Source organism: Bos javanicus, chromosome 25 (assembly GCF_032452875.1).
Source record: "Bos javanicus breed banteng chromosome 25, ARS-OSU_banteng_1.0, whole genome shotgun sequence".
Taxonomy (NCBI): domain Eukaryota; kingdom Metazoa; phylum Chordata; class Mammalia; order Artiodactyla; family Bovidae; genus Bos; species Bos javanicus.
In genome coordinates this window covers 37,257,984-37,284,064 of record NC_083892.1, presented here as the reverse complement: position 1 = coordinate 37,284,064, position 26,081 = coordinate 37,257,984, and the positions used below count along the sequence as shown (strand labels likewise).

Below are 26,081 nucleotides of genomic sequence, written 5' to 3'. Positions count from 1 at the left end.
ATGGAAGTAGCTTAAAATCACTGAGTTCGGGCCGATCCTTGGTCTCCAGGTGTTCTAAGGAGCTGAACCAGTGGGAAGCCTTGACGGAGTACGGCCAGTCCAAAGGTCACATCAACCCTTACCTGGTCCTGGAGTGTGCTTGGCGGGTGTCCAACTGGACCGCCATGAAGGAGGCGCTGGTGCAGGTGAGGACCGTACCCCCCACACCGTGACCTGTCCACACTCAGGGTACAGTCTCTGCAGGCACAGGGACCATTTCTCCAAAGCCCCGAGTCTCGGGGGGTCTCCCTTCACTTGCATCACACGGGGTACCTTGGCAGATGCAAGATAGCTCCTGGGAAGTAAGAGTTACTTTTGGTTTTCACGAACATCTTTCCTGAGTCTGAGTTAAATGATAACTTGGTTTTAGTTCATCCTTCAGTTACAGGAAGTGTCAGGTGTGGAGACTCTGGACTCTGAGACACTGGGAAGAGCAGAGGCCGTTTTACCGGTGGATTTGGTTGGCAGAGGCGCTGCAGGTGTGAGTGTGGTGCAAGCGCAGGGCCGGGCTGTCAGTAAGGTTGTGGGATGAAAAGCAGTATCACGTTCAAAGCGTATCTTGTATCACAGAAGTGGTAACCGCGTCGTGTAGGTGAAGTCGAGCCCTTAACTTGGTTGAGCTGCACGTTTTTCAGAAGTTAAACTCCATCCGGAGGAGTTCAGTGCGAGGTGCAGGTCTCTCTCGCCCTGGGAGCCTCTGCGGGGCATCGGCAGCCGGGGTTGACGGCCCAGCTCTGCTGCCCGAGCCCACGTCCCTGCCAGCGCCTCGGCCTCTGCCGACGCAGCCGTGCCTGTGGCTCACTCCTCTCCCTCCTGTGTCTCTCTCCCCTGGCGCCCCTTTGCTGCTCAGGTTTTAACCTTTGCCCTGTGGTGTCTGTGTCACGGGGCTCAGGGGTTCGTACCACAGTCCTGCTCTCACCTTGCCCCTTGGCCTGGTGAGGGCATACTTACAGGCACACCAGTGGTTTTCCTTTCTTGACGTGTAGGCTCAAAGCGCACGGAGGTTACAGGCCGTGTGTTTGAAAGGACTGACTTAAAACTTTACCTGTATTATGGCTCCCGTGCTTACTTCGCCACTGCTGCTGCTTTTGAACAAAATGTGGAAGGTGCAAGAACCGGAATAGCCACAAACCATTAACTACAGGGAGGTTATAGAGCCCAGGGTCTGGACTTTCAGGTTGGGATCGGGGAAATGGCTCCTCTGATGCAGGGAGTTACTCTGAGAAGTAAACCAGTCACTATTTAAGTAAACAAAAATAGTTTACTGACATGTTGCATTTACCATTGGTGGTTTTTTTTTAATTCATTTTTAATGTCCTTTTTTTCTGATAAATATTATGCTTTATTTTATATCAATATAAAAATATTTATAGCTCACTCTAGTGTTTCTTTTTCTCCTTTCCGAGGTCTTACTTAGCAGGATATGTGCAGTATCATACTGACCATAAGTCTGACAGATGAGTTTCTTCTTTTACAAGTTCTTGATTATTTTCCCCCAGTTTTAAGGCACTTACTGATTGGAAAAAGCTCAAAGTATATTAATGAGCGCTATGGGTAATATGCAGTAAATTAATTTCAAATGTTTTTGATAGTACTGAATTATTTACTTATTTACCAGTACTTCAAAAAAATCTTTCTCTTATATCTTACAATTATGCGGCTGCTTGCAGCAGTACATTTCTTGGTTCGATTTAATAAATGAGGTAATATTTTCAGCAGAGGAAAAATGAGATGCTTTTGTTCTTAATGTTCCAGAGAGTAGATATGATTAAACAAGTCCTGTCTTAATTAGTGTTTAAGTCCAGAAAATGTGAGACGGAAGGTTGTGATCGTAAAGGACCCTGTAGGAAGCAGTTGTGTTCCCAAGTTTGCCTCCCTGAGTTTCTTCACGATTGGGTTACTGAGAAGCAGGAGGGGCCACGGACATGACTGTGCTCCAGGGTCAGATGTCACCAGACAAGGCCCGTGTCAGGTCAGCGCGTCGCTCTCACCATCACTGCTCTTGCCCTCTCTGGACTGAGAGCCACGCGGCTCTGATGTGTCATTTCCGTTGTCACTTCCAGAGGTGCTTCCGAATGAATGTCTAACTGATCTTGTTACAGCAAGTCCTGGAAAATTTTTTCAAGAATATCTCTGGGTTCTTTCATCTTCTTATATACAAAGAGGTTATTTTTGAAAAGACTTTTTTTTATTTACAGTTTTTAAAATGCTGATAAGATGCGATGAGTTCTAACACCTTCTTTAGGAGGTGCTGAGCACACGCAGGGGCTTTCCAGGCACTTGTGGAGCCTCCGCCTGGGCTGAGGGGCAGACGTGATGCTGGGCTCCGTCTGCTCATCAGGAGAACTGATAATCAGGACACGAGAGAGATCTGGGGAACATTTTGCAGTGGATAATAAATGTGGACTTAAGTGACCATAAAGTTTGTGAATGTTCACTCATATTCTTAGAAACCTGAATCGCTGTCTTCTGCTTCTGTATGTAATGTGGAGCAAGTTAGATTGATTTCTCAGGATAACAGTGTGAGTTGGAGACAATTCAGATTTATACGGATACTTACCAGAGTGGAGATGAGCACTTATTTAAGCCTTTTGAAATTCCCTGGCCGACTTTGAAGGTTTTTCGCCTGGTGTATCATAACAGAGTCTTATCAGTTTCCCCTTTATGGAACTAAAAGTCATCTTAAAGCAAGGAGCCGGTGGCAAGGCTTTGTAGCCAGAGAGACTGGCCGCACTTTGGTGTTTGGAAAAGGAGAGTGTTCAGAAAAATATCTAATGCATTCTCTCTCCAGAGAAAACGAGTGTCTGTTTGTAGCTTAATTGCTCTTTACTGCTTTGCATAACTGGCTACCAAAAAGTTTGCTTTTTGACTCTGCGCTGAGAGGAAGTATACCCACTGCCTCCGTGTGATGCTCTTCCCCACCCAGGTAGAGGTGAGCTGTCCGAAGGAGATGGCCTGGAAGGTCAACATGTACCGCGGGTACCTGGCTATCTGCCACCCCGAGGAGCAGCAGCTGAGCTTCATCGAGCGCCTGGTGGAGATGGCCAGCAGCCTGGCCATCCGCGAGTGGCGGCGGCTGCCCCACGTGGTGTCGCACGTGCACACGCCCCTGCTGCAGGTGGGGCCCTCCCGGGGGGAGGAGGGAGCCTTCTCCAGGGGGGCCCTTCTCGGGGAGGGGGGCCTTCTCCAGGTGGGGCCCGTCCCCGGGGTGGGGGGCCCTTCTCCAGGGGAGAGTGGGGAGCCTTCTCCAGGATGGGCTCTTCCCAGGGGGAGGAAGGAGCCTTCTCCAGGGGGGCCCTTCTCGGGGGGACAGGGGGGCCTTTCCTAGGGGGAGGAGGGAGCCTTCTCCAGGGGGTCCCTTCTCGGGGGGATGGGGGGCCTTCTCCAGGGGGGCCCCTTCCTGGGGGGAGGAGGGAGCCTTCTCCAGGGGGGCCCTTCTTGGGGGGACAGGGGGGCCTTTCCTAGGGAGAGGAGGGAGCCTTCTCCAGGGGGTCCCTTCTCGGGGGGACGGGGTGCCTTCTCAGGGGCCCTTCTTGGGGGGATGGGGGAGCCCTTCTCCAGGGGGTCCCTCCCAGCAGAGCCCCTCCCGTTCAGGCTGAGGGCTGTGAGCGGAGCTGGACGGCAGAGGAAACTCCTTCCCCCCGTCCTCCCCCACCATTTGCACTCGGGCTTGGGGAGAGGACAGCTAGAGTCAGAAGGGAGAGGACTGAAACGTGGCTTCTGGTGTTCGGGGCGTCCAGGGGTTTTGGTGAAGGAAGGCCTCCCTCAGGGGTGACTGTGATGGTTTTCTTGCTTGAGGAGTATGCTCTGATGCCCACCATGCCAGCCTCAGTGTGCTGCTGCTGTTCAGTCTGAGCAGGGCCTCTCCCTCTGAGACTCCAAGGCTGCAGTTAAGTAGCCTGCGCCTTGGTTTCTTTCTTTGTGTTCCATCCTCTCTGTTTCTGACTCGTTCAGCCACACGGGCCACCGGTCAGTGACTCCCCACAGCCCCCTTGTGCACACTGCCCCCTGCATGGAAATTCCTTCTTCCCATCCTCCCGGCCCCTGTGTGTGTGCACATGCACGTACATACGTGCAGATACACGCACACACCCTGGGTCGTGCCAGCTCTTGGCCTCTTTCGTCTGGCGCAGAGCAGCTCCCAGTGTGGCTGAATGAGGGATAACTGTAGGCTGCCGTTTTAACAGTAGTTCACAATGCTCACACTTTTTTTCCTCTGGAAAGAGTAGTTCTGAGACTTAAAACTGCTACATTAAATTTTATAGTGTAGTTTTTTATAGGCTTTTAAAATTACGTAGTTATTAATATACTTAGATTATCTTGTCTTCATCATAGTGAACCAGAAGTTCATCGAAGCAGTTTTATCTCTTTGGTTTGATAGTTTCCCTTTTCGTATCTATTATTTTGGGCTTGAAAGCAGTATATGTTCAGTAGAAACCATACTTCGAATCCTGGATCTGAATGTTTTTCCGGACCAACATGCGTGTACGATGCTCTCTGGTGCTGGGCGGTGGCGCCGAGCGTCAGCGCCTGGTCAGCCACGAGATCCTGACGGCGGACAGCCCCCTGCTGACGGCCGTTCTGCTTTTCACTTTCATCATGTGAGAAAATCAGTGCTTCATCATTAAACAGGCCTTGTGTTAGGTAGTGTGAGTGTTCTTTGCACATTCAGGTCAGCTAAGCTAGACGTCTGGTAGGTTCGGTGTGTTAAACGCATTCTCAACTTCAGATATTTTCAACTTATGATGAGTGTGTTGGGACATGACACCATGGTAAGTTGAGGAAGCTCAGTGCTAAAAACTACTGAACCGTACGCCTGAAAGGGTGCTTTCAGTGATGTTTAAATTATACTTCGGTAAAGCTGTTACAGTACAAATACCCATTAGGGTTTCAGAAATCTGAGCGCAATGAACTAAACTTGAAGTATAGATACGGATGGAAAGTGTGAATTCTTGTAGACAATTTTTAAAATTAAGATCAAACAAAAGGATACTGTGTCCTGAACTTGGTGCTGTGTTTGGGGGTTCAGACAATTCAGAGAGTTTAAAAACATTTCTTCTCAAAGAGTTAGGCTGAAGAGAGAGGGCATATCCGTAAGAAGCCAAGTTTTACGGGGGCGTCTGTGACTCGGTGCCATGTGAAGACAAACACAGATAAACCCAAGATGCAGAGAAGGGAAGAATCGCTATGGGGAACAGAGTGTGAAATTAACAGTGGGAAAAGGCTCAGAGCTGCGCCCCAGCCCCCACCCCCAGCCGAGAGGGGCTCCAGAGGGCACCGCCCGTTTGCAGCCAGCGGCATGTGTTGGGTGTAAAGGGGGGGCGCCTGGACAGATGGGTAGGCGGGTGGTGAGAATACATGTGTCAGCCAGGAGAGAGCATCAGAGCCGTGTTTGAGATGATTGACGTGGCCCTGGGGTTCAGATGTTGACAGAGGAAAACTTGAGGGCAGGAGGCGTTGTCAAAGACCTACCGAGAGCCGCACTCAGCGGGGGGCAGAGGGAGGGCAAAGGGATAGTTGTGGGGGCGGGAGGGGGCAGCGTGGACCCCGCTGTTCTTTAGGCTCCGGTGTCACGGCAGCCGGAGGCGGAGGTCTTAAGAGTTGGGGGGGTGGTATCCCAAGAGTCACGTGTGAGGCGTGGAATAAGTCAGATGCCGCATCTGAGTAAATCCCAGAGCATCCTCTTGAATCCTGGGCCCTTCACAGGAGACACTCCTGGTCAGCTGTGCTTTGCCTTCCTCATCCAATCCTTGCACCCTGCTCACCGTGGAATCTCTCACCCTGGTCCCCTTAGGCAGCCCAGCAAATCATCGAGCTTCAGGAAGCTGCTCAGATTAACGCAGGCTTGCAGCCCACCAACCTGGGGAGGAACAACAGCCTGCACGACATGAAGACGGTGGTGAAGACGTGGCGGAACCGGCTGCCCATCGTGTCGGACGACCTGTCCCACTGGAGCAGCGTGTTCATGTGGCGGCAGCATCATTACCAGGGTAAACCCACCTGGTCCGGCATGCCTCCACCATGTAATTTTCCAGACACCCACTGTTCCGGTTTCATGTCTTGGCTGTGTTTTTCTGTTTGTTCTCTTTTTGTTTGTTTTTTCTTTTACCGAATCTTCTGTTTCTTGGCAGGTGTGGTAGAGGTGGTTGGTATGACGAGGGTAAAGATGAAGGTGGTGAAAGAGGGGAAGAATTTCCCTCCTTGCTCCCTTTCTCCACCCGGGACAGACTTGCTGCCACACAGCTGCCTGCTGGCTCCAGGGCCGTGGACTAGTGGGATCAGAGCTCTGGGTCTTGGCCCTTTGTTCTGAAGGCCCCCCACTCCTAAGACCTGCTCTCGGGGGGCCGGGTGGAGCCTTGCTCAGCTTCCCTGGGCCCCTCTGCTGCTCTCCCTAGACCTGCCAGGCCTCTTTTTATCCAGAGCAGCCTTAGCCAAGAGGGTAGCTCTCCACCGGGGAGTTGGTGCTTCTTAGATCATCCCTTTGATGCAAACGCGAGGCAGAGTGACGCGGGCTGATCACAGAGCTTCCCATGTTCATAAGCTGCCCTGTGTGTGTGTTTCATTTTTTATTTAAGCCTTAAACTGAGAAATGTCTGACGTGGACTGAAATGTCACTTCTTTCCTCTCCAGCTATTGTAACTGCATATGAAAACAGTTCTCAGCACGACCCAAGTTCAAACAATGCTATGCTTGGGGTTCACGCGTCGGCTTCAGCGATTATCCAATATGGAAAAATTGCCCGGAAGCAGGGCCTGGTCAATGTGGCTCTGGATATATTAAGTCGTATCCACACCATTCCAACTGTCCCTATTGTGGATTGCTTCCAGAAGATTCGGCAGCAGGTCAAATGCTACCTCCAGCTGGCAGGCGTCATGGGCAAGAACGAGTGTATGCAGGTAGGGTGCCACGTGGACCCAGTGCCCGTCCTTGCCCTGGCAGTGAGGGTCCCTGGGCCAGATCCTGCCTCAGACAACAGGAAAAGGGACTGGAGCGCTGTGGGACTCTTGTTCTCAGGGAGCAGTTCTGCCAGAACGAGAAAGGGACAGGAAGCCACTCGAGTATTTGAATTATATGCCACGGTCTCTAATCTGCCATATTCTTGGGTAATATAGAACGAAAACTAAAAATTGCAGGACTGTGGGGGCATATGTAGATTTGGGCTATCTATGTTCAGAGGGAAATTAACAATGAAACTGACAAGATATCTAAAGCTTTGGAAAAAATAATACCATTAAGGTGTCTGGAACTGAATTTGTGTTTAGTGATTCAGTTTAAATACTCCTTGTCAGTCAATAAATATTCTAGGTAGGCACGCCTCATCAGTTTAAAATACATTTGTCAGTGATCTTTAGGACTTAACTGCCTGGATCAATATTTTAATGAGGTTTTCAATGAGTGTCTAGCAAGTTCAAGAACCTTTCTGTTTTTACAAACAGGGCCTTGAAGTTATTGAATCTACAAACTTAAAATACTTCACGAAAGAGATGACGGCTGAATTTTATGCACTGAAGGGGATGTTCTTGGCTCAGATTAACAAGTATGTATGTTATATAGGTGGCGGGTGAGAGAAAGACTCATCAGATTATTTAAATAATTGTTTGTAACTTAAAAAGCAATGTGAAGATGAAGCTAGAAATTGACATGAGTTGGCATCAGTCATCAGACATGGTGTTCAGCTTTTGTATCTAAGAAAGTAGTAACTTGCAGCAGGATCAGAAAGCTGGCTTGAGTGTGGTACTTTTTAGCTATGAGTTGCTTGACCATGGAACTGCCAATAATGGTTTCATTGCCCCATTTTCTCAGCGTGCTGTCTTGGAAACAGAGTTGATTCCTTTTATGGAGGTGATTCTTGCTTTAGAGGAGGGGTCAGTCAACTGGAAAACAGTGTGGTGGGTCCTCAAAAAACTGTAAACGAAGAATTATGTCCTAGCAATTCCACTCCTAGGTATTTATGGAAAAGAGTTGAAAACAGGAGCTCAAACAGGTAGTCGTTCATGAAGGTTCACAGAGTTCTGTTTACAGTAGCAGAATATTGAAACTACTCAAATGACTGGATAAGCAAAATGTGGTGTGTACAAACAGTAGAATATTATAAGAATGAAGTGGTATTTTCTTTAATATGTTGCTGTGCTTAGTCACTCAGTCTTGTCCAACTCTTTGAGACCCCATGGACTGTAGCCCACCAGGCTCCTCTGTCCATGAGGATTCTCCAGGCAAGAACACTGGAGTGGGTTGCCATGCCCTCCTCCAGGGGATCTTCCCAACCCAGGTATCGAACCCACGTCTCTGGCATTGCAGGCGGATTCTTTATCGTCTGAGCTACCAGGAAATAAGTAACTTTTATTTACTAGTAAGAATTAAAAGCCTTTTTTAACAGGAAGTTACCCCTTGGATGACCTGAAAATTCCATGCTCCATCATGAGCAGAGGGGGCCAGGCTTTCTGTGGTGAGCAGTTTGTGTGATGAAGAACATTGCTGAATTCTCTTCTGAAATCTTTGATCCAGGAATTCAAGCATATGTGGAATTCAGGAATTCAGGCTTATATGTGGACAGACATGAGTTTTATAATGAAAGCTCAAGCACAGAATAATAAAAAATACAACCATGATTTTTAAAACTGTAGGATATTCCATTTCAAAGATGCTATGGCTATGGTAGTCTGATATTTTTCTTATCTGTTGAAACTCTTGTTATATGAAAATTACTTCAAATAAGGCTGGTAAATCTGAATTCAAATAGCAGATCTATGACATTTTAGTCAATAATTTATTTCATGCTTTGAAAATATTACCTTCGTTAGAAGTGTGTTTAATATTTTTTCTTTCCACGTTTATAAATTCCCTATTAAGTTTTACCTAATCCAATCTGATGCTTAAATGATTTTAAATGTCAACAATATAAAAATACAGCTAACATTTTTCTAAATGATTAAAGCTTTGCACCCCTTCATTTTGGGTTTCGCTAGTGGTTCAGATGGTAAAGAATCTGCCTACAATGCAGGAGACCCAGGCTTGATCCCTGGGTCGGGAAGAACCCCTTGAGGAGGAAATGGCAACCCACTCCAGTATTCTTGCCTAGAGAATTCCATGGACAGAGGAGCCTGGTGGGCTACAGTCCATGGGGTTGCAAAGAGCTGGACATGACTGAGTGACTAACACACACACATTCTCTTTCGTTTAATTATTAAATCAGTCCTTGCAGTTCTCCTGCACACCTCTCAAACATACCCACCCCACATGCACTTGGACTGCCTCAGTTCAAGCCTCCTGCCTCCCTCCAGTTTCTTCGCTCTCCCACACATTCTCAACATGGTCACGAAGTAGTCAGATTTGTGTCTCAGAAGGATCACCCCACTTTTCTGCTCAAAACCCTGCCCTGGCTCCTCACCACGCCCTGGTCTCACTTTTGTGAGCACGGTGGCCCTCAGTGATCTGGCGCACACCCACCTCTCCTGCACATCTCCCGTCAGAGTGCTTCACACTAGACTAACCGGCTGTGAGAACTCTCTGCAGGACTCTGCACGGCCCCCCTTTCCTCGTTACCATCCTTTCATCCTGAGCTCTGGTGAACTCCATCATCCTTCACAACCCAGCTCAAACATGACTTCTTCCCTAAGGCCTTCTTAAGCCCATCCAACTCCGAAATTACCCACTCCCTCTTCTAAATCTCGTAGCACACCTTTTACTTACCACTTGTGTTGTAACTGTTCGTTTCTGTGCTTGCCTTTTCTATATCACTGTAAACCTTTTGAGACCATTAAAGCAGTTTTGTCTTCGTTAAACCAAATTGTCTTTGCTTCAACAATCTAAGTAATTGGGAGCAGGGATGGGATGTTTCCAGGGTGATCCACAGTGGCCGAGATGCTGCTGCTTCTTCAACAGCAGACATAAACCTCATGTTTCTTGAATCACAGGGCTCACCAGACCCTCTTGGATTAGCATACATAACACAGCTCTTAAATATGGGTTGAGTATTTCTGACTTTGTGCAAGATATGTACATTATGTTTTACTTTAAACCTTTTGGCAGAGGTGGTGGTTTAGTTGCGAAGTCATGTCTGACTCTCTTGTGACCTCATGGACCGTAACCTGCCAGGCTCCTCTGTCCATGGGATTTCCCAGGCAAGGATACTGGAGTGGGCTGCCATCTCCTTCTCTAGGGAGTGAAGTGTTGACATGAACGTCAGCATGGATGAACCTCAGAAACACTTGAGGCTGATTGAGTCTAGACACAAAAAGTCGCCGTCTGTGGGTCCATTAATGTGAGATGTGCGGTAGTCAGTCCACAGAGGCAGAGCAGCAGTAACTCCATGGGTGGCCACCGGGGCTGGGGGTTGGGGGCAGTGGGCAGTGGTGCTTCTTGGTTCGGGGTTTCCTTCGGGTGATGACAATGTTCGCAGCCTCCGTAGAGGTGGTGGTCACAGAGCATTTTAAATGTACCAGCTGCCCCCGAATTGGTCACTTCACGACAGTTGGTTTTCTGTCCCGCGGTTTCACGGTCTCAATTTGTGTCCTGCCAGGTCTGAGGAAGCGAACAAAGCGTTCTCTGCAGCCGTGCAGATGCACGACGTGCTGGTGAAAGCCTGGGCCATGTGGGGCGACTACCTGGAGAACATCTTCGTCAAGGAGCGGCAGCTGCATCTCGGGGTGTCCGCCATCACCTGCTACCTGCACGCGTGCCGGCACCAGAATGAGAGCAAGTCGAGGAAGTACCTGGCCAAGGTGAGACCGGAGGAACTCGCTTTGACCAGAGACCTTCCTGGGAATCTTTAGTTTGGATGGAAGCTCAGCGACCTCCTGGTCCGTGCTGGGCATGAGGCAGCACACAGAGTCTGTAGGTTCTATTTAAAGCTGGAAAGTGGAGGCCTGGACATTCTTGGGGTCAGAGGACTTCTTAGCCGCAAAATCGAACCTGGAGTGCGGGTGGGTCTTAGAGCTCAGGTCTGGTGTGGCTGTGGGCCTCCCGCTGGACGGGGATTCCTGCAGACTGTGAGGGCTCTGCCAGGAGCGTGCCCTGCCGCGCGCCTCAGGCTCTGACCTCTCGCTCCCAGGGCCGTGCACACAGGCTGGAGCCAGTCTGTGTGATGCTGAGGCCCCGGGTTCCTGCAGGGTGAGGTCGTCCCGTGGTACCCCACTGCAGCGCTGGGCACAGGGCTGTATCCACGTGTGCCTAGTGGATGGCTGCTTGAGCCCGAGCACCCTCCCAGCGTGCACCCTCTTGGCTTCCCTGGGAAACACATCCGAACAACCCAGAATCCGTTCTTGCAGATAACTTAAGAATAGGTTGTTGCGCTTACTTTGTCCAATAAAGGTGAGGAGTTTTTAGAATTCCTTGATCTAACGTCAGAGTTAGTGACGTCAGAGTTAGTGGTGAAAGCCGACTACGGACACAGGCCGGCTGTAGTCATGCCGAGGAGCCGCTGCACGGCCAGCTCTGGGTGTGCTTTCCTGTGGATGAGATGGTTTCAGAGTCTCCTGATGGCAGACTGCCAGCGGGGCCTTGCACTAGGGTGGTGGTGGTCACCTGAGATCTGAGCAGAAGCCCATTTTGTTCTGGGGAGATCGCAAGTGTGGGTAACAGACTGGAGCCCGTGGGGTCCACATGACCACCGCTAGCCAGCTGACCAGGTCAGTTAGTAGTTGGCATTAAAGCTAAACCTTGACGAAAACTGTATTTAAATTCTCAGCGTCATCTATGTGTAAGCTCTATAGTGAAGTTTCATCGTACAGTTGGGCCTTTTGTCCATGTTTCCCATGATGCCAGGAAAGGTGCCTTGTGTGGCAGTTTAATGTCGGGAACGTCCCCTGACCAGAACCGGAGACTTTGGCTCAGCTCCCTGACTGCCCTTCTGTCTTAGGTGCTGTGGCTCCTGAGTTTTGACGATGACAAGAACACCCTGGCAGATGCCGTGGACAAGTACTGCATCGGCGTGCCGCCCATCCAGTGGCTGGCCTGGATCCCGCAGCTGCTCACCTGTCTGGTCGGCTCCGAGGGAAAGCTGCTTTTGAACCTGATTAGCCAGGTGGGACCTGCAGGGCCTCTTTGGTCACAAGGTGTTTTCCCTTCACATCCTTTTTTCCAAGAAAGAAAATGTGCACCCTCAGAGTTTTGAAACTAAAATGGATGGGCAGGCGTGCGCAGTTAGCTGTCACCTGACGTAAAGCAGAGGGGACAGTAGTTGCAGAGCACCGCGGGGTTGGCGGGCAGTGGTCTGCTGGACTTACGGCATCAGGATGCTGACTTCTTCTCTTACACACGTTGCCACGTAAGATACACGTAAAGTACGCCTTCTGTTAAAATGCAGGGTCCCTGGCGAGCACTCGGGTTACTGACCGGGCGCGGGTGCCTGGTCAGTGCCCACGGCTGACTCCCCGTCACGGGCTGGACCGGGAGCTCTGAGGCCCAGAAGAAAGCGTGGCAGGCTGTGGGTCTGTTGCTCTTGGCCCAGCTGCCCAGCCGCGCTGTTGGAGGCTCACAGTCGTGTGCACTGGGGCAGGCTGGGGGGATTGGGCCTGTAGAAAGGCTGTCATGACCCGTGTTTGAGGTCTGCTCCAGATTATCCTCCTCTTGCGCAAAGGCCGAGAGGCAGGGGAGGGCCCTGAGCAGGGGACATGTGGATACCGTTTGGTCTGGGATTGGTGCCTTTGATGGCGTTTGTTTTATCAAGTTACAGAGTCCTGTATGTAGCCTCTCACACGTGAACCTGTAACCAAGCACCTGGGGCACGCTGCTCGCTCACCGCTCATGCACAGCATCTACACGGCACCCAGAAGTGGTTTCATTCTTCCTTGAGCGCTTGCGGCTGTGGTCCTGGGTACTGGTACTTCACCTGGAGTTGATCTGTCAAAGACGTAGATTCTGTTTGGTATCATCATTCACTGGACATCTCTTAACATACATTAGCCAGCCTTCCTGCAGCCAGTGGCCAAGCTGGGTAACGTCTGTTCAGCCCTTCTGAAGAAGCCGTAGAACTCTAGTTGACCAAAACTGGCATTTCTTACCTAAAAGAAAAAGGCCAGTCCCCTGCGTCCTACAGTTACACAGAGTGAAGTGACTTGCCAGGGAGCCCCTTCGTCAGCCTGCTCTCAGTTCTGGTGAATGAAGACGGCTGGCATTTTGTGTTCTCTGTCACTGGCCTGAGAGGCAGGCACCTGAGTGTCTGCCCCCTCAGGTTAGATCAGATGACAAGTGAGGTTGCTCTGCCAGGAGGAGTCTTGGGTGGGTGAGACTGATGGAATACACCAGGCTCCTCTTGCCTGGGTCTTTTCTGGCTAAACTGGACGTTGGGCTTGCTATTCAGTCCGGCCTCCTGTCTGTGCTAAGTCAGTGGTGCCGGCCAGGTGCGGGCCCCTTCCCACTCACGACTGACTCTCTCTGAGCAGGTGGGACGCGTGTATCCCCAGGCTGTATACTTTCCCATCCGGACCCTGTACCTGACGCTGAAGATAGAGCAGCGGGAGCGCTACAAGAGCGGTACGTCTCCTGGGGGCAGCGGCCAGGCCGTGGGGCGGGTCCCCAGGGCGTCCGGGTTCCCACTGTCGCCAGCACACGCCCCGGCAGCTCCCCTCCAGCCCGCGGGCCCATCTGTGTTCAGATGCTGGGAGGACACCGGGGTGGGAAGACGAAACCTGACCTCCCGGGGGCTGCTGGTTCTCCTTCTCCGTAGTGTGACAAGGTGTTCATCCACTCCAGTGATCTCATCCATAAGTAGGAGAAAATATGTGAAACCCAGGGCCTCAGTGGTAAAGAATCTGCCTGCCAAGACAGGAGCTGTGGGTTCTATCCCTGGGTCGGGAAGATGCCCTGGAGGAGGAAATGGCAACCCACTCCAGTATTCTTGTCTGGGAAATCTTACAGACAGAGGAACCTGGCTACAGTCCATGGGGTTACAAAGAGTGGACACAACTGAGTGACTAAACAAAAAACAAAAGTTGAACTTAACTCATTAGTTACAAACGCGTTCTGATAAATAGCACAAATGCCACTTACTGTGTTACAAGGAATCGTACCTTCAGCTGCCAGAAGAATCCGCATAGAAAGCAGTCTTACCTGGGCCTTCTCTGGTGGTCCAGAGGTTAGGGCTTCGAGCTCCCAACGCAGGGGTCACGGGTTCGATCCCTGGCCAGGGAACTAAGATCCCATTTCCACACAGTATAGCCTAAAGAAAAAGAAAAAAATCAGTCTTAACCAAAGGTAAAAACTTATTCACAATAGGTTTTTAATCTGTAACGATTACTGTGGTACGTAGAGAAATAACCTACTTAATGGTTTCAGTTACCCACTAAGCATGGTGCTCTGTAAACAGTCAAAGCACTGCTTACTTGCTGTGTCTTTAATACGTAGACACACTCACTGCGAGGCCAGAGCCTTTCCAGGAAGGTGACTCCCTCCTCCCGACGGTGGTGGCAGCTCCCGGTCCTCTGTAGGGTGGGTCTTCGTGCCAACCTCCTGGCTGGCTAGGTGGATTGGAGTTTGGGTCAATTGAAAGTTAAGGGTTTTTGTTCTAAGTGAGTTGAAGCTTTAAAAAAATGAGCATCAGGGGTTCTGTAGCTTTTCTTACGAAGCAGCGAGCTTTGTTTTTAACGTCATTTGTATTCGTGGTTTGGCTTTCCTTGATGAAAGCACACTTCTAGATTCTCAGAGCTAATACAAAGAATGAATTGTGAAATATTTTGCCAGACCTTAAAAAAAAAAAACTCAGACTCCCACTGCAGTTAGAGGGAGTCCAGGGAGCCTGCGCCCCCCACCTGGACTGCAGTCACACGCCCGCCTCGCGCCCTCACCCGTGCGCCTTCTGCTTGCACTGCGCCCCGGGACAGGGCACCTGCCTCGCAGCCCCGGGAGGCCCCCGGGGTGTGTCCCGCGCCGGCAGGAACCAGCGTTCCTCTGGCCGGGGGGTCCTCGGAGCGCCGACTCTGCCATCGGTCAGTTCGGCGCTGACATTGGCGTTGTGTGTGTTGCTCTCAGATTCTGGACAGCAGCAGCCAAGTTCAGTGGGTAACCAGTCCCATTCTGCATCAGATCCAGGGCCCATAAGAGCCACGGCCCCCATGTGGCGCTGCAGCCGTATCATGCACATGCAGCGGGAGCTGCACCCGACGCTGCTGTCTTCCCTGGAAGGCATCGTCGACCAGATGGTCTGGTTCCGGGAGAACTGGCACGAGGAGGTACGCGGCGGGTCTGTGTGCCGCGGAGGGCGTGGGTCTGGGTGCCCTCGCAGATGCGGCCTGTCCACACGAGCTCCCCGCTCGTGTGTGTCTGTGGGTGGACTGGCTGATGGAGCCGCAGAGTCTCCACGTCTGCACCCTGGTGCTGTCGTCAACGCCGAAGCAGAAAACTTGAAACGAAGGCGACATCAAGGAAGCCATTGCTGCCCTTAAAATGCTTCTTTTGTTCACTTGTCCGAATCTAACTGCTGAAATCCCACCACTGGCCAAGGAGCAGTGGGGTGGGCAAAGGTCATCTCGGGGGTCATCATCTCCAAGGGCCAGAGCTGGTTCTCAGGCCGCCTCCTCAGTGGTGGTGATAAGTAATCAGCGTTTGTTGTCTGGTTGGCCGAGAGGCCCCCTCGTTAGTGCTGTGTTACTCTGTGTGTGTGCACAGCACACGGACGTGATCTGAAATAGGCTTTTCCTTGAACAACAGAAGGGTGTGTGCGCGATGCAAAGGGTGGGGTTGTGGGTCTTTTTCTTCTGTTAACATTTGGGATGCTGTTCCTTGCTGTTGAGAACGCAGCTCATGGCGTGAGCGTCCAGGGTACCCCCCGCCCTGGTTCTGCACGCTCTGGCGCCCCGAGAGCTTTGTCCGTGGTGGGGCCGGCTGGGTGGGTGCCCAGTGGGTAGGGGGCAGCTTGCTCGAGTGCAGAGCTCTATTGCGCGAGCCCACCGTGTCTCTGTCCCCCAGGTCCTCAGGCAGCTCCAGCAGGGCCTGGCCAAGTGCTACTCCGTAGCGTTTGAGAAGAGCGGAGCGGTGTCGGACGCCAAGATCACGCCGCACACCCTCAACTTCGTCAAGAAGCTGGTGAGCACGTTCGGGGTGGGCCTGGAGAACGTGTCCAACGTCTCCACGATGTTCTCCAGCGCCGCCTCCGAGTCCCTGGCCCGGCGCGCCCAGGCCACCGCCCAGGACCCCGTCTTCCAGAAGCTGAAGGGCCAGTTCACCACCGGTGAGTCCCAACCCGGGGAAGCGGCCCCTCACCCTGCTCCTCGGTCCTGCCCATCCCAGTTAACCGCCTCCGTTGCTTTTCTGGAACGCAGCACAGGGTGGGCAGGTTAGACTGTAAGCGAACAGGACACTCCCCTGCCCCGAGATCGCATGGCCTTCCCTCCAGGGGAAAAGTCAAAGAATCGGAGCCGGGGTAGACACAGGGATTTAGGACGCAGTCCTGCTGCCTGCCAGGTTTTTGTGGAAGATTGGACAGGGTCAGGTGAGGCAGTAAGACCCGAAGGTGCTGGCTCCGCGGTGACGGGCAGGGATCCCCCTGGTGGTGGCTCTGGTGTCAGGACTGGGAGGGGACTCTCGCGTTTCCTGGACCCACGGGAGCACGGATCCGGCCCCACCTCTCTGTGTGACCCCTTGGTGCCCCTCACTCAGCCCGAGTCCCTGTCGGGGACCCCCGGGCACACGCAGGCCAGGCCGCGCCCCCTGGAGCTGGAGCGCGTGTGGTCTCTTCCTCACAGCAAACGGAGGTGTCTGAGATGGAAGTCTTGTGGACACCATCCTATACTACTGAGAAGAAGTGATACTAAGTGTATCTGTATCTACACCCAAATGTAGTCTGAAATAGAGCCTTAAAGGTGGAACACATCTGGATTCTGATGTGAAAAAATGACAGGCGCTAAAACCTGGAAGAGGGCCAGCCTCGAGGCGCTGACCCACCACCAGCTGCAGTGAGCGTCAGATGCCCTCATCGAGCCCCTCTGGCCACACGCCCCAGGGGCCGACCCTGTGTCCATCCTGGGTTCTGGTCTGGAGAGTGCAGGAGGGTTGCCCCTCCGCCCACAGCAGCATCGCAGCCCTGGCTCCAGCTCCACGTCTGTGAGCACGGGGGAAGGCAGCTCCGGAGAGTCGGTCTGGAGACGGAAGACTGACCCACGTGGGAACGCTGTGCCGAGCGCTGACGGCCGCTTTGTGGCGACAGCCCCAAACGCGAGTCCCCCAGATGCCCCTCCCAGGAGAAGGGACACGCAGTGTGGCTCTTCCACGCTCATAAAGCAGATGAAGAGGCGTTAACTAACACACACGGCAACTTGGATGAACTTCAGAGAAATTATGCTGAATGCAGAAAGCCGCTCTCAGAAGGATTCCTGCCATGCACTTCTAAGTCATGAAGCCTTTGTGAGGTCATGATGGAGAACAGACCAGCAGTGGCCAGGCGTCGGGTGTGGGGGAGGCGGGCATGGCTCAGAGCTGGGGGACGGGGGCCTCCTGGATACACAGCGGGGCGCCCCCCACGCGTCTCACGGATGCACACGTGCACACAGAACACGCACAGGTCACGTGTCTGAATCAGCCCCGTGGGTTGTGCCAGTGCCTTGGTTTTGGGAAGGGGTGTGTGGCCCTCCCTGTTAGGTTTCTTGGTGCTCCTGTGAATATTTATTTCAAAATAAAAGTTAACAGCAAATAGAAACCCGTTCCATGAAGACCAGGCCTGGCCTTGGTAACAGCTTCCTGCCCCCGAGTTGAGAAGGTGCAGCCCCGCGTCCCGGTGGACGAAGACCTGCCTCCCCCGTGTTCACCTCGCTAGTCACAGGACCGCACGTGAGATGGTAAAGGAAAGCCGGAGAAACGCCGTGAGGAAAAAACCCCACGAGAGAAGTGCATCGACTATCGTGAAACTGATGACACGCATGCACAGTTAAACTCACACGTGGGCATGACGAGTGGAGTTGTGGGAGCAGCTGTGTGTCAGGCCCAGAGCTCCGCGCCGTTTATTCCAATCGGCATTTTTATGTGCTGTTTATTGGAGTCCTGCCCCTCACAGCACTTCATTACAGACTAGATAGAAAACGCGCCTGTTTCCTCCCTGGGCCGTGCCGGAGTCGTAGTTGTGCAGTGAATTGAAAATCACCCAGGTGACCGAAATGTTTCTTAATCATATTCTGTTTTGCAGATTTTGACTTCAGTGTTCCAGGATCCATGAAGCTTCACAATCTGATTTCCAAACTGAAAAAGTGGATCAAAATCCTGGAGGCTAAAACCAAGCAGCTTCCAAAATTCTTCCTCATTGAAGAGAAGTGCCGGTTTCTGAGCAACTTCTCGGCACAGACGGCCGAGGTGGAAATTCCCGGGGAGTTTCTGATGCCAAAGCCGACACATTACTACATCAAGATCGCTCGGTGAGTGCGCCTGGCCGGCCTGGGGTCATCGACGCCTTCCCCCGGGAGAGGCCCGGGAGATGATCCAGGGAGACCAGTCAGCGGTTCACACTGTGATTCCCTCCCTTCTGCCCCCGGGAGAGGACACGGGACTGCCCTCAGATTGGAGTCTTTGGGCACCTTTCACGTGTCCAGGCGAACCCATGGGTTCCGTGTTTTGTCTGAGTCAAGCTTGTGTTTGCTCTCAAAAGAACCCTTTCTGAATGCTTGTAGAACTTGACGAAGCAGAGTTTTGCAGTGTTTTATATACTCTGAAAGCACAGTATTCAAAACAGAATCAAATGATGTTAAAATTTTTTAGAGCAAAGCAAGTTGCATCCCATTTAAAATGTAAAGCGAGCTGGGAACCGGCGAGCCTTAACAGGGCCCTCCAAGTCGGACCCTGCCGCTCCCCTCCACCGTCGGCCCCAAGGTTGTGCGGGCCCCACACCGCCCCTCCGCTGTGAGCCCCGAGGGTGCACAGGCCCCATGCCGGCTCATCGGCAGCGGATCCTCTGTCCCAAGGGCCCAGGCCCTCCCACTTCTGGGGTCCCCGGTGTCCTCTGACTGCTGAGGCCAGACCCTCGGCGCAACTGCTCGTCCAGGAAGCTCTGCTCTCAAAGCAGAGGGGCGGAGTGGGCGCGTGGCATGGTGTCAGCGCCCGTGGTCTTGGCAGGTTCATGCCCCGGGTGGAGATCGTGCAGAAGCACAACACGGCGGCCAGGAGGCTCTATATCCGCGGGCACAACGGCAAGATCTACCCATACCTGGTCATGAACGACGCCTGCCTGACCGAGTCACGGCGGGAGGAGCGCGTGCTGCAGCTGCTGCGCCTGCTCAACCCCTGCCTGGAGAAGCGGAAGGAGACCACCAAGAGGCACCTGTTCTTCACAGGTACGTGCACGGCCGCCGCCAGGTATGCCCTGCTGGCGCCTCTGGGTACGCCCTGGTGGCGCCTCCGGGTATGCACGCGGCCACCTCTGGGTACACCCTGGTGGCGCACAGCCCCTGCAGGACACGCACCTGACCAGCACCCGCCTGGAGAAGCAGGCCCCGACCGGGCGCACAGCTGTCTCCACTCGCCCATGAGCCTGCCCAAGCTCTGGTGACGTCGGCTGAGCAGGTGGCATGCTCCACATGGTTTTTAAGCACAGTCTTTGATCTCTTCTTGGACTTCTATGGTGGCTCAGCTGGTAAAGAATTCCCCTGCACTGCAGGAGACCCTGGTTCAATCCCTGGTTTGGGAAGATTCCCTGGAGAAGGGAACAGCCACCCACTCTGGTATTCTGGCCTGGAGAATTTCACGGATTGTATAATCTATGGGATCACAAAGAGTCGGACACGACTGAGCGACTTTCACTTTCACTTCTTGATCTGCTCTGGGCACCACCTGAGGCGCCCGCCTTGGAGTCAAGGAGCCCCAGGAAGGCCCCTGACATCTCATTGAGGCGGCACCCAGCAACCTCGGGTGAGGTCTTTACAGAACCGAGTGGTGGTGGGTGAATCGTGAACCTGTCACGTGGGGCAGGGCGGTGCCTGTGGCTCCCCAGCCCCAGAGAGAACGGCGGTCACCCTTCATGTTGACCTTCATGTGCGTGGTGTCTGGTCCTGTTCGGAGCTCTCTGATGGCTGAGCTGTGATCCAGCTTCTTCTAACTTTTATTTTTAAACTTTACAATATTGTATTAGTTTTGCCGAATATTGAAATGAATCTGCCACAGGTATACCCGCGTTCCCCATCCTGAACCCTCCTCCCTCCTCCCTCCTCCCTCCCCTACCCTCCCTCTGGGTTGTCCCAGTGCACCAGCCCCAAGCATCCAGTACCGTGCATCGAACCTGGACTGGTGACTCGTTTCATACATGATATTATACATGTTTCAATGCTAAAGTCTCTCACCTTTAAGTTCAGAATCCCCCAAAATAAGTGAATTGAGAAATCGGCTCTGCAGAGCGCTGTGGGTGTTCGAGCGCATGTGTGACACACTCTGCTGGTCGGTCCCCGCCTCACCCGCCGTCTCCCCTCTCTCCTCAGTCCCCCGCGTGGTGGCCGTGTCTCCGCAGATGCGCCTGGTGGAGGACAACCCCTCCTCGCTGTCGCTGGTGGAGATCTACAAGCAGCGCTGCGCCAAGAAGGGCATCGAGCACGACAACCCCATCTCGCGCTACTACGACCGCCTGGCCACGGTGCAGGCGCGCGGGACGCAGGCCAGCCACCAGGTGCGGGCGGGCGGGCGCAGGGTGGGGCCGTGCGCCTCGGCCAAGGGCCATTCACTGCAACAGGACAGAGGCATGTTTTCATTCAGCCTCGCAGAAGCTCAGAGGCCTTCCCGCAAAACAGCTCAGAAATTAGAATTTTAAAGGAACTTTCTGGCAGGTTCATTTGGTTGGCAGCCAGGGCGTAGGCGGTGTGAGGCTGTCCGCCCGCCTCCTGGGCACCTTCACAGGTTTGCTGCCAGGCCTCCAGGTCACGCACAGTCTCTGTGTGGTGTGTCCTTGCTAAAATGCAGAATGTGGGGACATGGAAACCTGTCGGGCCAGCCGTTTCTGTGGCCTCGGGAGTCCCGGATGCCCCGGCTGCACCTGCTGGCGGGCCGAGGGTCTCTCTGCACCTGCGGGTCCTGCTCTGGGGGCAGCGGGGCAGGGGGAGCGTGGGTGAGAAGGCTTTGTCCAGGGTTCTCTGTGTCACCAAGAGGCAACCCTGTGGCCGGTTCTCCTGCTGCCTCCGTGGTCCTTCCTGGCTCCCCGAGGGCGCCTCCTGGATCTGGGGAGAGACCCCCAGGGCCGGAAGCTGCCTCTGTTGTCCAGGGACTGGTCTCCCATTAATCTGGGTCCTAAAGGGCTTGGTTCAGGACAGAGCCCAGGGGTGCCCGTCTCAGCCCCACGCCATGCTCAGGGTGCAGGGTCTCGAGTCAGCCCCCACCGTCATGCGGGCAAAGCAGGTGGGGTTCTTCTGTGCTCAGTGGTCTCCGTGGACCATGGCAGTTTTGAGGTGTTGGTGGGAAGTGAATGGATTGGATTCTCAAGGCTCTGTGTTCCTTGGACTGTGGGAGCCAGTGACCCTTGTCTGCAAATACGTGGCTACATCGGAAGCCCCCTCCCGCTTTGTGAAGATGGAGCTGAGCGCGGGTCTGGCACAGGGATGGTGCAGGGCCCTCCTGGGCCCGCGGGAGGCGCGGACGTCTCTTCTTAGTCTTCCTCCCCTAGTTTGCTTCGTTACTGACTCGGCTCCTTTACCCTTTGCGGTTTTTACCACACTGCCTGTAAATTTGCTTGTTCTGGACGCATCATGTGAGCAGAGTCACACAGCATGTGCTCTTTCGTGCCTGGCTCCCTCCGCAGCGTGTTCTCAAGGTCATCCGCTCGGTGGCACGTCGGTACTGTTTCTTGCTGACTATTTCCTTATATGAAGAGACCACGTTTAACTTACCCACTTATTAGTTGGTGGACGTTTATGCCTTTTGTCTGTTAAGATTAATGCTGCTGTGAACACGCATGTACAGGTTTTTTGTGGATTTGTGTTCTCATTTCACTTGGCCATCTATATACCAAGGGTAGAATCGCTGGGTTATCTGGTAACTCTCACGTTTAACATTTTGATGGAGCCACAGACTGTTTTCCAAAGTGACCGCAATGTACGCGAGTTCTGATTTCCCCACGTTCTTGCCAGCACTTAGTATTATCTGTCTTTCTGACTACAGCCACCCGAGTGTGTGTGAAGTGCTAGTTTATTTTGGTCGGTAGCAAGTGATACTGAGTATTTTTTCATTTGCTGATTGGCTGTTTGCATATTTTCTTTGGAGAAAAGTCAGTTCAAGTCCTTTACTCACTTTTTTAAATAAACTTTTTTTAAGTTCTGTGCCGCACCGGTCGTCGCTGCTCCTCGGGCTTTCTCTAGCTGTGGTGAGCAGGGTCTGCTCTCCAGTCGCCGTGCTCTGGCTTCTCGCTGTGGACCCCCGGCTCGAGAGACATGGCTGCAGTAGTTGAGACACATGGGCTCTGCTGCCCCGTGGCCTGTGGAATCTTCCCGGATCAGGGATTGACCCCCTGTCCCCTCCATCGGCAGCCGGATTTTTAACTACTGGACCACCAGGAAAATCCCCGTTTGTTCTTTTTTTATGTTGGGTGATTTGTAAAAAGACTTGTTTTTTTATTGATTCTAAGAACTCTTTCTATGATCTGGATGTAAGTGACGACAGGTGACTTTCTTTCCTTGCTGGGTATGTCGTCCTGCTTCTCCACGTGCCTCATAAACTTCTGCTGAAAACAGGATGTTTTGGATAATGCAGTGTGGCCACACTCACCGTCAGACCCTTCCCCACGCGGTGTGTTGCTGTGTGTGTGTGTGTGGTGACTTCCTGGGCTCAGTCAGCCCAGGAGGCTGTTGAGGAATACCCAGAACCAACGCCGGGACCTTACCAGCGGCCCTGAGCACCACACACACACACCCCCACCCACACACCCCACCCCCCCACCGAGGTGTCTGTTCAGCTAGCCCGCGCCTGACCTGCTTGCTGAACTCCCTGTCCCCCAGGTCCTTCGAGACATCCTCAAGGAGGTTCAGAGCAACATGGTGCCCCGCAGCATGCTCAAGGAGTGGGCCCTGCACACCTTCCCCAACGCCACCGACTACTGGACCTTCCGCAAGATGTTCACCATCCAGCTGGCACTCATCGGGTTCGCAGAGTTCGTCCTGCACCTCAACAGACTCAACCCCGAGATGCTGCAGATTGCACAGGTAACGTGGTGGGCGCGGCCGGGCCCCCCTCTCAGTCTGCGCCTGCTGCTTCTGCCCCTGAGTGTCTGCCTCCGACCTCCAGGACACGGGCAAGCTGAACGTGGCCTACTTCCGCTTTGACATAAACGACGCCACTGGGGACTTGGATGCCAACCGCCCTGTCCCTTTCCGCCTCACACCCAACATCTCCGAATTTCTAACCACCATCGGCGTCTCCGGCCCCTTGACCGCGTCCATGATCGCCGTAGCCCGCTGCTTCGCCCAGCCCAACTTCAAGGTGGGTCAAGGGTCATCCCAGGAGGAGCGTGTGGTGAAGCCCTGGGGGATGCGACGTGGCCGGACGCCCGTGGCCACGCCGGGGCTCTGACAGCGCCGTGCCACACGCCGTGCTCGGGAGGATAGACGTCCAGTCCATCTGACCCCCAGCCTGTCTCTTCGCAGTCGGAGACTGAGCACACACCGTCCGGTCTCTTTTTTCTGACTTCCGGGACCATCTGTACTGATTGCTCTTTTCCCAGATAAGCAGTTTGTGTCTAGAGAAGGCTTCAGACACCAGTTGCTTTTGCAAAATATTTACTCAGAACAGGTTTTAAATCATCGAGTCACCTCCTGACTGCAAACACGGACTTTGAGCTCTGTTGACGTTCGACTGCTCTCTTCCCCCCGCCCCCACCCCGGGGTCGGCGCGGCTCCGGGGCCCATGAAGGCCTCTGTGAAACGGGTCAGAACATGGAGCCCACTCAGGCAGGGAGCGCAATGACGCTCGTCCACTTAGGGTTAAGACCTGAAATACAGCACAGTGTTCTTGTTCTGTAGAAACACTCACTTCCGGAGACGGGTTATCCAAGAGGGGCCCGTGATTGGAAACCCTGTTTAAAAACCTGTTACAGCCTGGAAGAACGGTGCGGCCTGAGTGGCTGTGGACGGGAGGAAGCTGGGCTTCTCCACACTCAGGCCACGCTCCTTCCAGCCCCAGTGGGGTGATTGCCTTCGCATTAGATCCACATAGAGACCACCCAGCACACTGCGCTGGGGCCGGGCCCTCAGCGTGTCAGTCCGGGTCACATTTAAGCAGCCCCAGTGCCTCTGATGTGACAGCGGGCCGTGGCTGGGCGTCCAGTTCAGGAGAGTTTGCACACGGCCTGTCCGTCTTGCCATCACACCATCCTGTCTGTCATCCCAGCGCCGCCGTCAGAGGTGATGGGCCTGGGTCCCCAGCCCTCCTCTCTCCCCTCCCACGGGCCCCCCTCCAGCCCCCACCACCTTCCCTCAGGACTCCATTCCACGGTGCCTTGACCTGGGGTCCCCCACCTCTTTCTTAGAACCCCAGGGGTCATCACACGTGTCTGGCTGCAGCATCACCACCAGAGTGACCGAGGTGTGGGCCCCGGCTACTGAGGCCCCGATGGCTGCCGCAGCAGAGCACCTTGCTGGGACGCTGTCCTCTGGGCCGGTAGTTAAGCGCGATCCTTGCGTTCTCACCCCGCAGGTGGACGGCATCCTGAAAACCGTGCTGCGGGACGAGATCATTGCCTGGCACAAGAAGACGCAGGAGGACACGTCGTCTCCGCTGTCAGCCGCCGGGCAGCCTGAGAACATGGACAGCCAGCAGCTGGTCTCCCTGGTTCAGAAGGCCGTCACGGCCATTATGACCCGCCTGCACAACCTCGCCCAGTTCGAGGGTGGGGAGAGCAAAGTCAACACCCTGGTGGCCGCTGCCAACAGCCTGGACAACCTGTGCCGCATGGACCCCGCCTGGCACCCTTGGCTGTGAGCGCGGCTGCGTCGGCGGGGTGGGCGGTTCCCGATGGTCGGGGGCTGAGCATCAGGAAGGCCGGGCAAGTCCAGGCAGGAGCAGAGACCAACCTGCAGCTTTTAAAGCAGCCTTCAGAGAAGCCAGGATCTCTTTGTGAATTCTTTTTTATCGACTTCCTCCCTCGTGTGAATGTACAGATAGAACTGTAGGAAACGCTTCCTTGTCGTCATTTTTAACTTTCGGAGGTGATACCTCCTAGGAGCTTCAGGCTTTTGTACAGAGCTCTGTAACAAGTGTACAGAAAACCCACTTTGTTAGAGAAACAGGAAATTATGAAGACAGTGTGCTGGGTTTTCTCTAAGCACAGACTTCCAGGCTGCGGGAAGCAGCCTCAGAACCTCCCAGTACAGCTGGCGTGGATGGAGAGGCGGGGGCTGCCCGCCCTGCGTTTGGAGTCGGATTCCTCGGGGCCCGCAGAGCCGGAGAGCAAGCACGATTCTGCTTGCTGTTCCGCTGCTCTTCGGCTGTCTTCTTGATATTTACTATCACTGTACCTGGAAAAAAAAACATTTTCCCCTCTTAATTTAAAAAGAAGCAACGAAGGTTTGTTTGTTACCTCCAATCTGTTCACATTTTTATGAGCCTTGAGAACGTTCTATCTAAATTTGTACAGTGTGAATTTTTTAGAATAAATATTTTATCAAAGGATGTGTTGTTTCTGCGAAGTATGCCCCACCCCCCGCCCCTCGCGCCAGCGGGGCCTTGCCCCCAGGGTGGCCCCATGGTGACCGTAACATGCGCCGGGCCGGGGCTTGGGTGCGCGCCCCTCCAGCGTGAAGTCCTGATCCCGACCAAAGGCAGGAAAACACGCGCAGGGGGCTCTTGGCGCCGTTCCCGAGTTTCAGGGCTGCGGCCCAGTGACCTGCATGCAACGGGGAGATGCCCGGAGGCGGCGGCCTGGAGCCGCGTCCCCGGCTGTGGCCCATCCCATCAGCGGGACAGACTGAACCTCATCGCCTAGACTCCAGCCCCCACACGGAGGGAGCCTGAGGGACTGGGTTTGGTCTGTCTGACCAGACTGTCCCATTCTTTATTTGGAGCTGATTGTAAGTATTTTACTAGTACTCTGCTGTTTTTGTGAGCAAGCGTCTTGGGTTCTGGAATGACAGGAGCCTGTACTTCAAATGACAGGTGTC

General features: G+C 53.6%; 1 protein-coding gene across 9 annotated transcripts in view; it reads left to right on the top strand.

Moving 5' to 3' along the window:
- Window positions 1–25,593, top strand: part of TRRAP (transformation/transcription domain associated protein) — a 90,640-nt gene extending 65,047 nt beyond the window's left edge. For 5 of the 9 annotated variants that reach the window (XM_061402159.1, XM_061402160.1, XM_061402156.1 and 2 more), the window contains exons 56-71: window positions 50–185; window positions 2,966–3,157; window positions 5,834–6,062; window positions 6,670–6,935; window positions 7,476–7,576; window positions 10,559–10,760; window positions 11,897–12,068; window positions 13,429–13,512; window positions 15,007–15,206; window positions 15,943–16,204; window positions 18,152–18,377; window positions 19,072–19,289; window positions 20,427–20,611; window positions 22,926–23,129; window positions 23,212–23,406; window positions 24,619–25,593. In XM_061402159.1, the coding sequence (XP_061258143.1) occupies window positions 50–185; window positions 2,966–3,157; window positions 5,834–6,062; window positions 6,670–6,935; window positions 7,476–7,576; window positions 10,559–10,760; window positions 11,897–12,068; window positions 13,429–13,512; window positions 15,007–15,206; window positions 15,943–16,204; window positions 18,152–18,377; window positions 19,072–19,289; window positions 20,427–20,611; window positions 22,926–23,129; window positions 23,212–23,406; window positions 24,619–24,903 (3,157 nt within the window). In that variant the 3' untranslated portion in view covers window positions 24,904–25,593. Of the gene's footprint in view, window positions 1–49; window positions 186–2,965; window positions 3,158–5,833; window positions 6,063–6,669; window positions 6,936–7,475; window positions 7,577–10,558; window positions 10,761–11,896; window positions 12,069–13,421; window positions 13,513–15,006; window positions 15,207–15,942; window positions 16,205–18,151; window positions 18,378–19,071; window positions 19,290–20,426; window positions 20,612–22,925; window positions 23,130–23,211; window positions 23,407–24,618 lie in introns of all 9 variants that reach the window. The other 4 variants (XM_061402162.1, XM_061402161.1, XM_061402163.1 and 1 more) reach the window with 3 other exon arrangements.
- The last annotated feature ends 488 nt before the right edge of the window (window positions 25,594–26,081 follow it).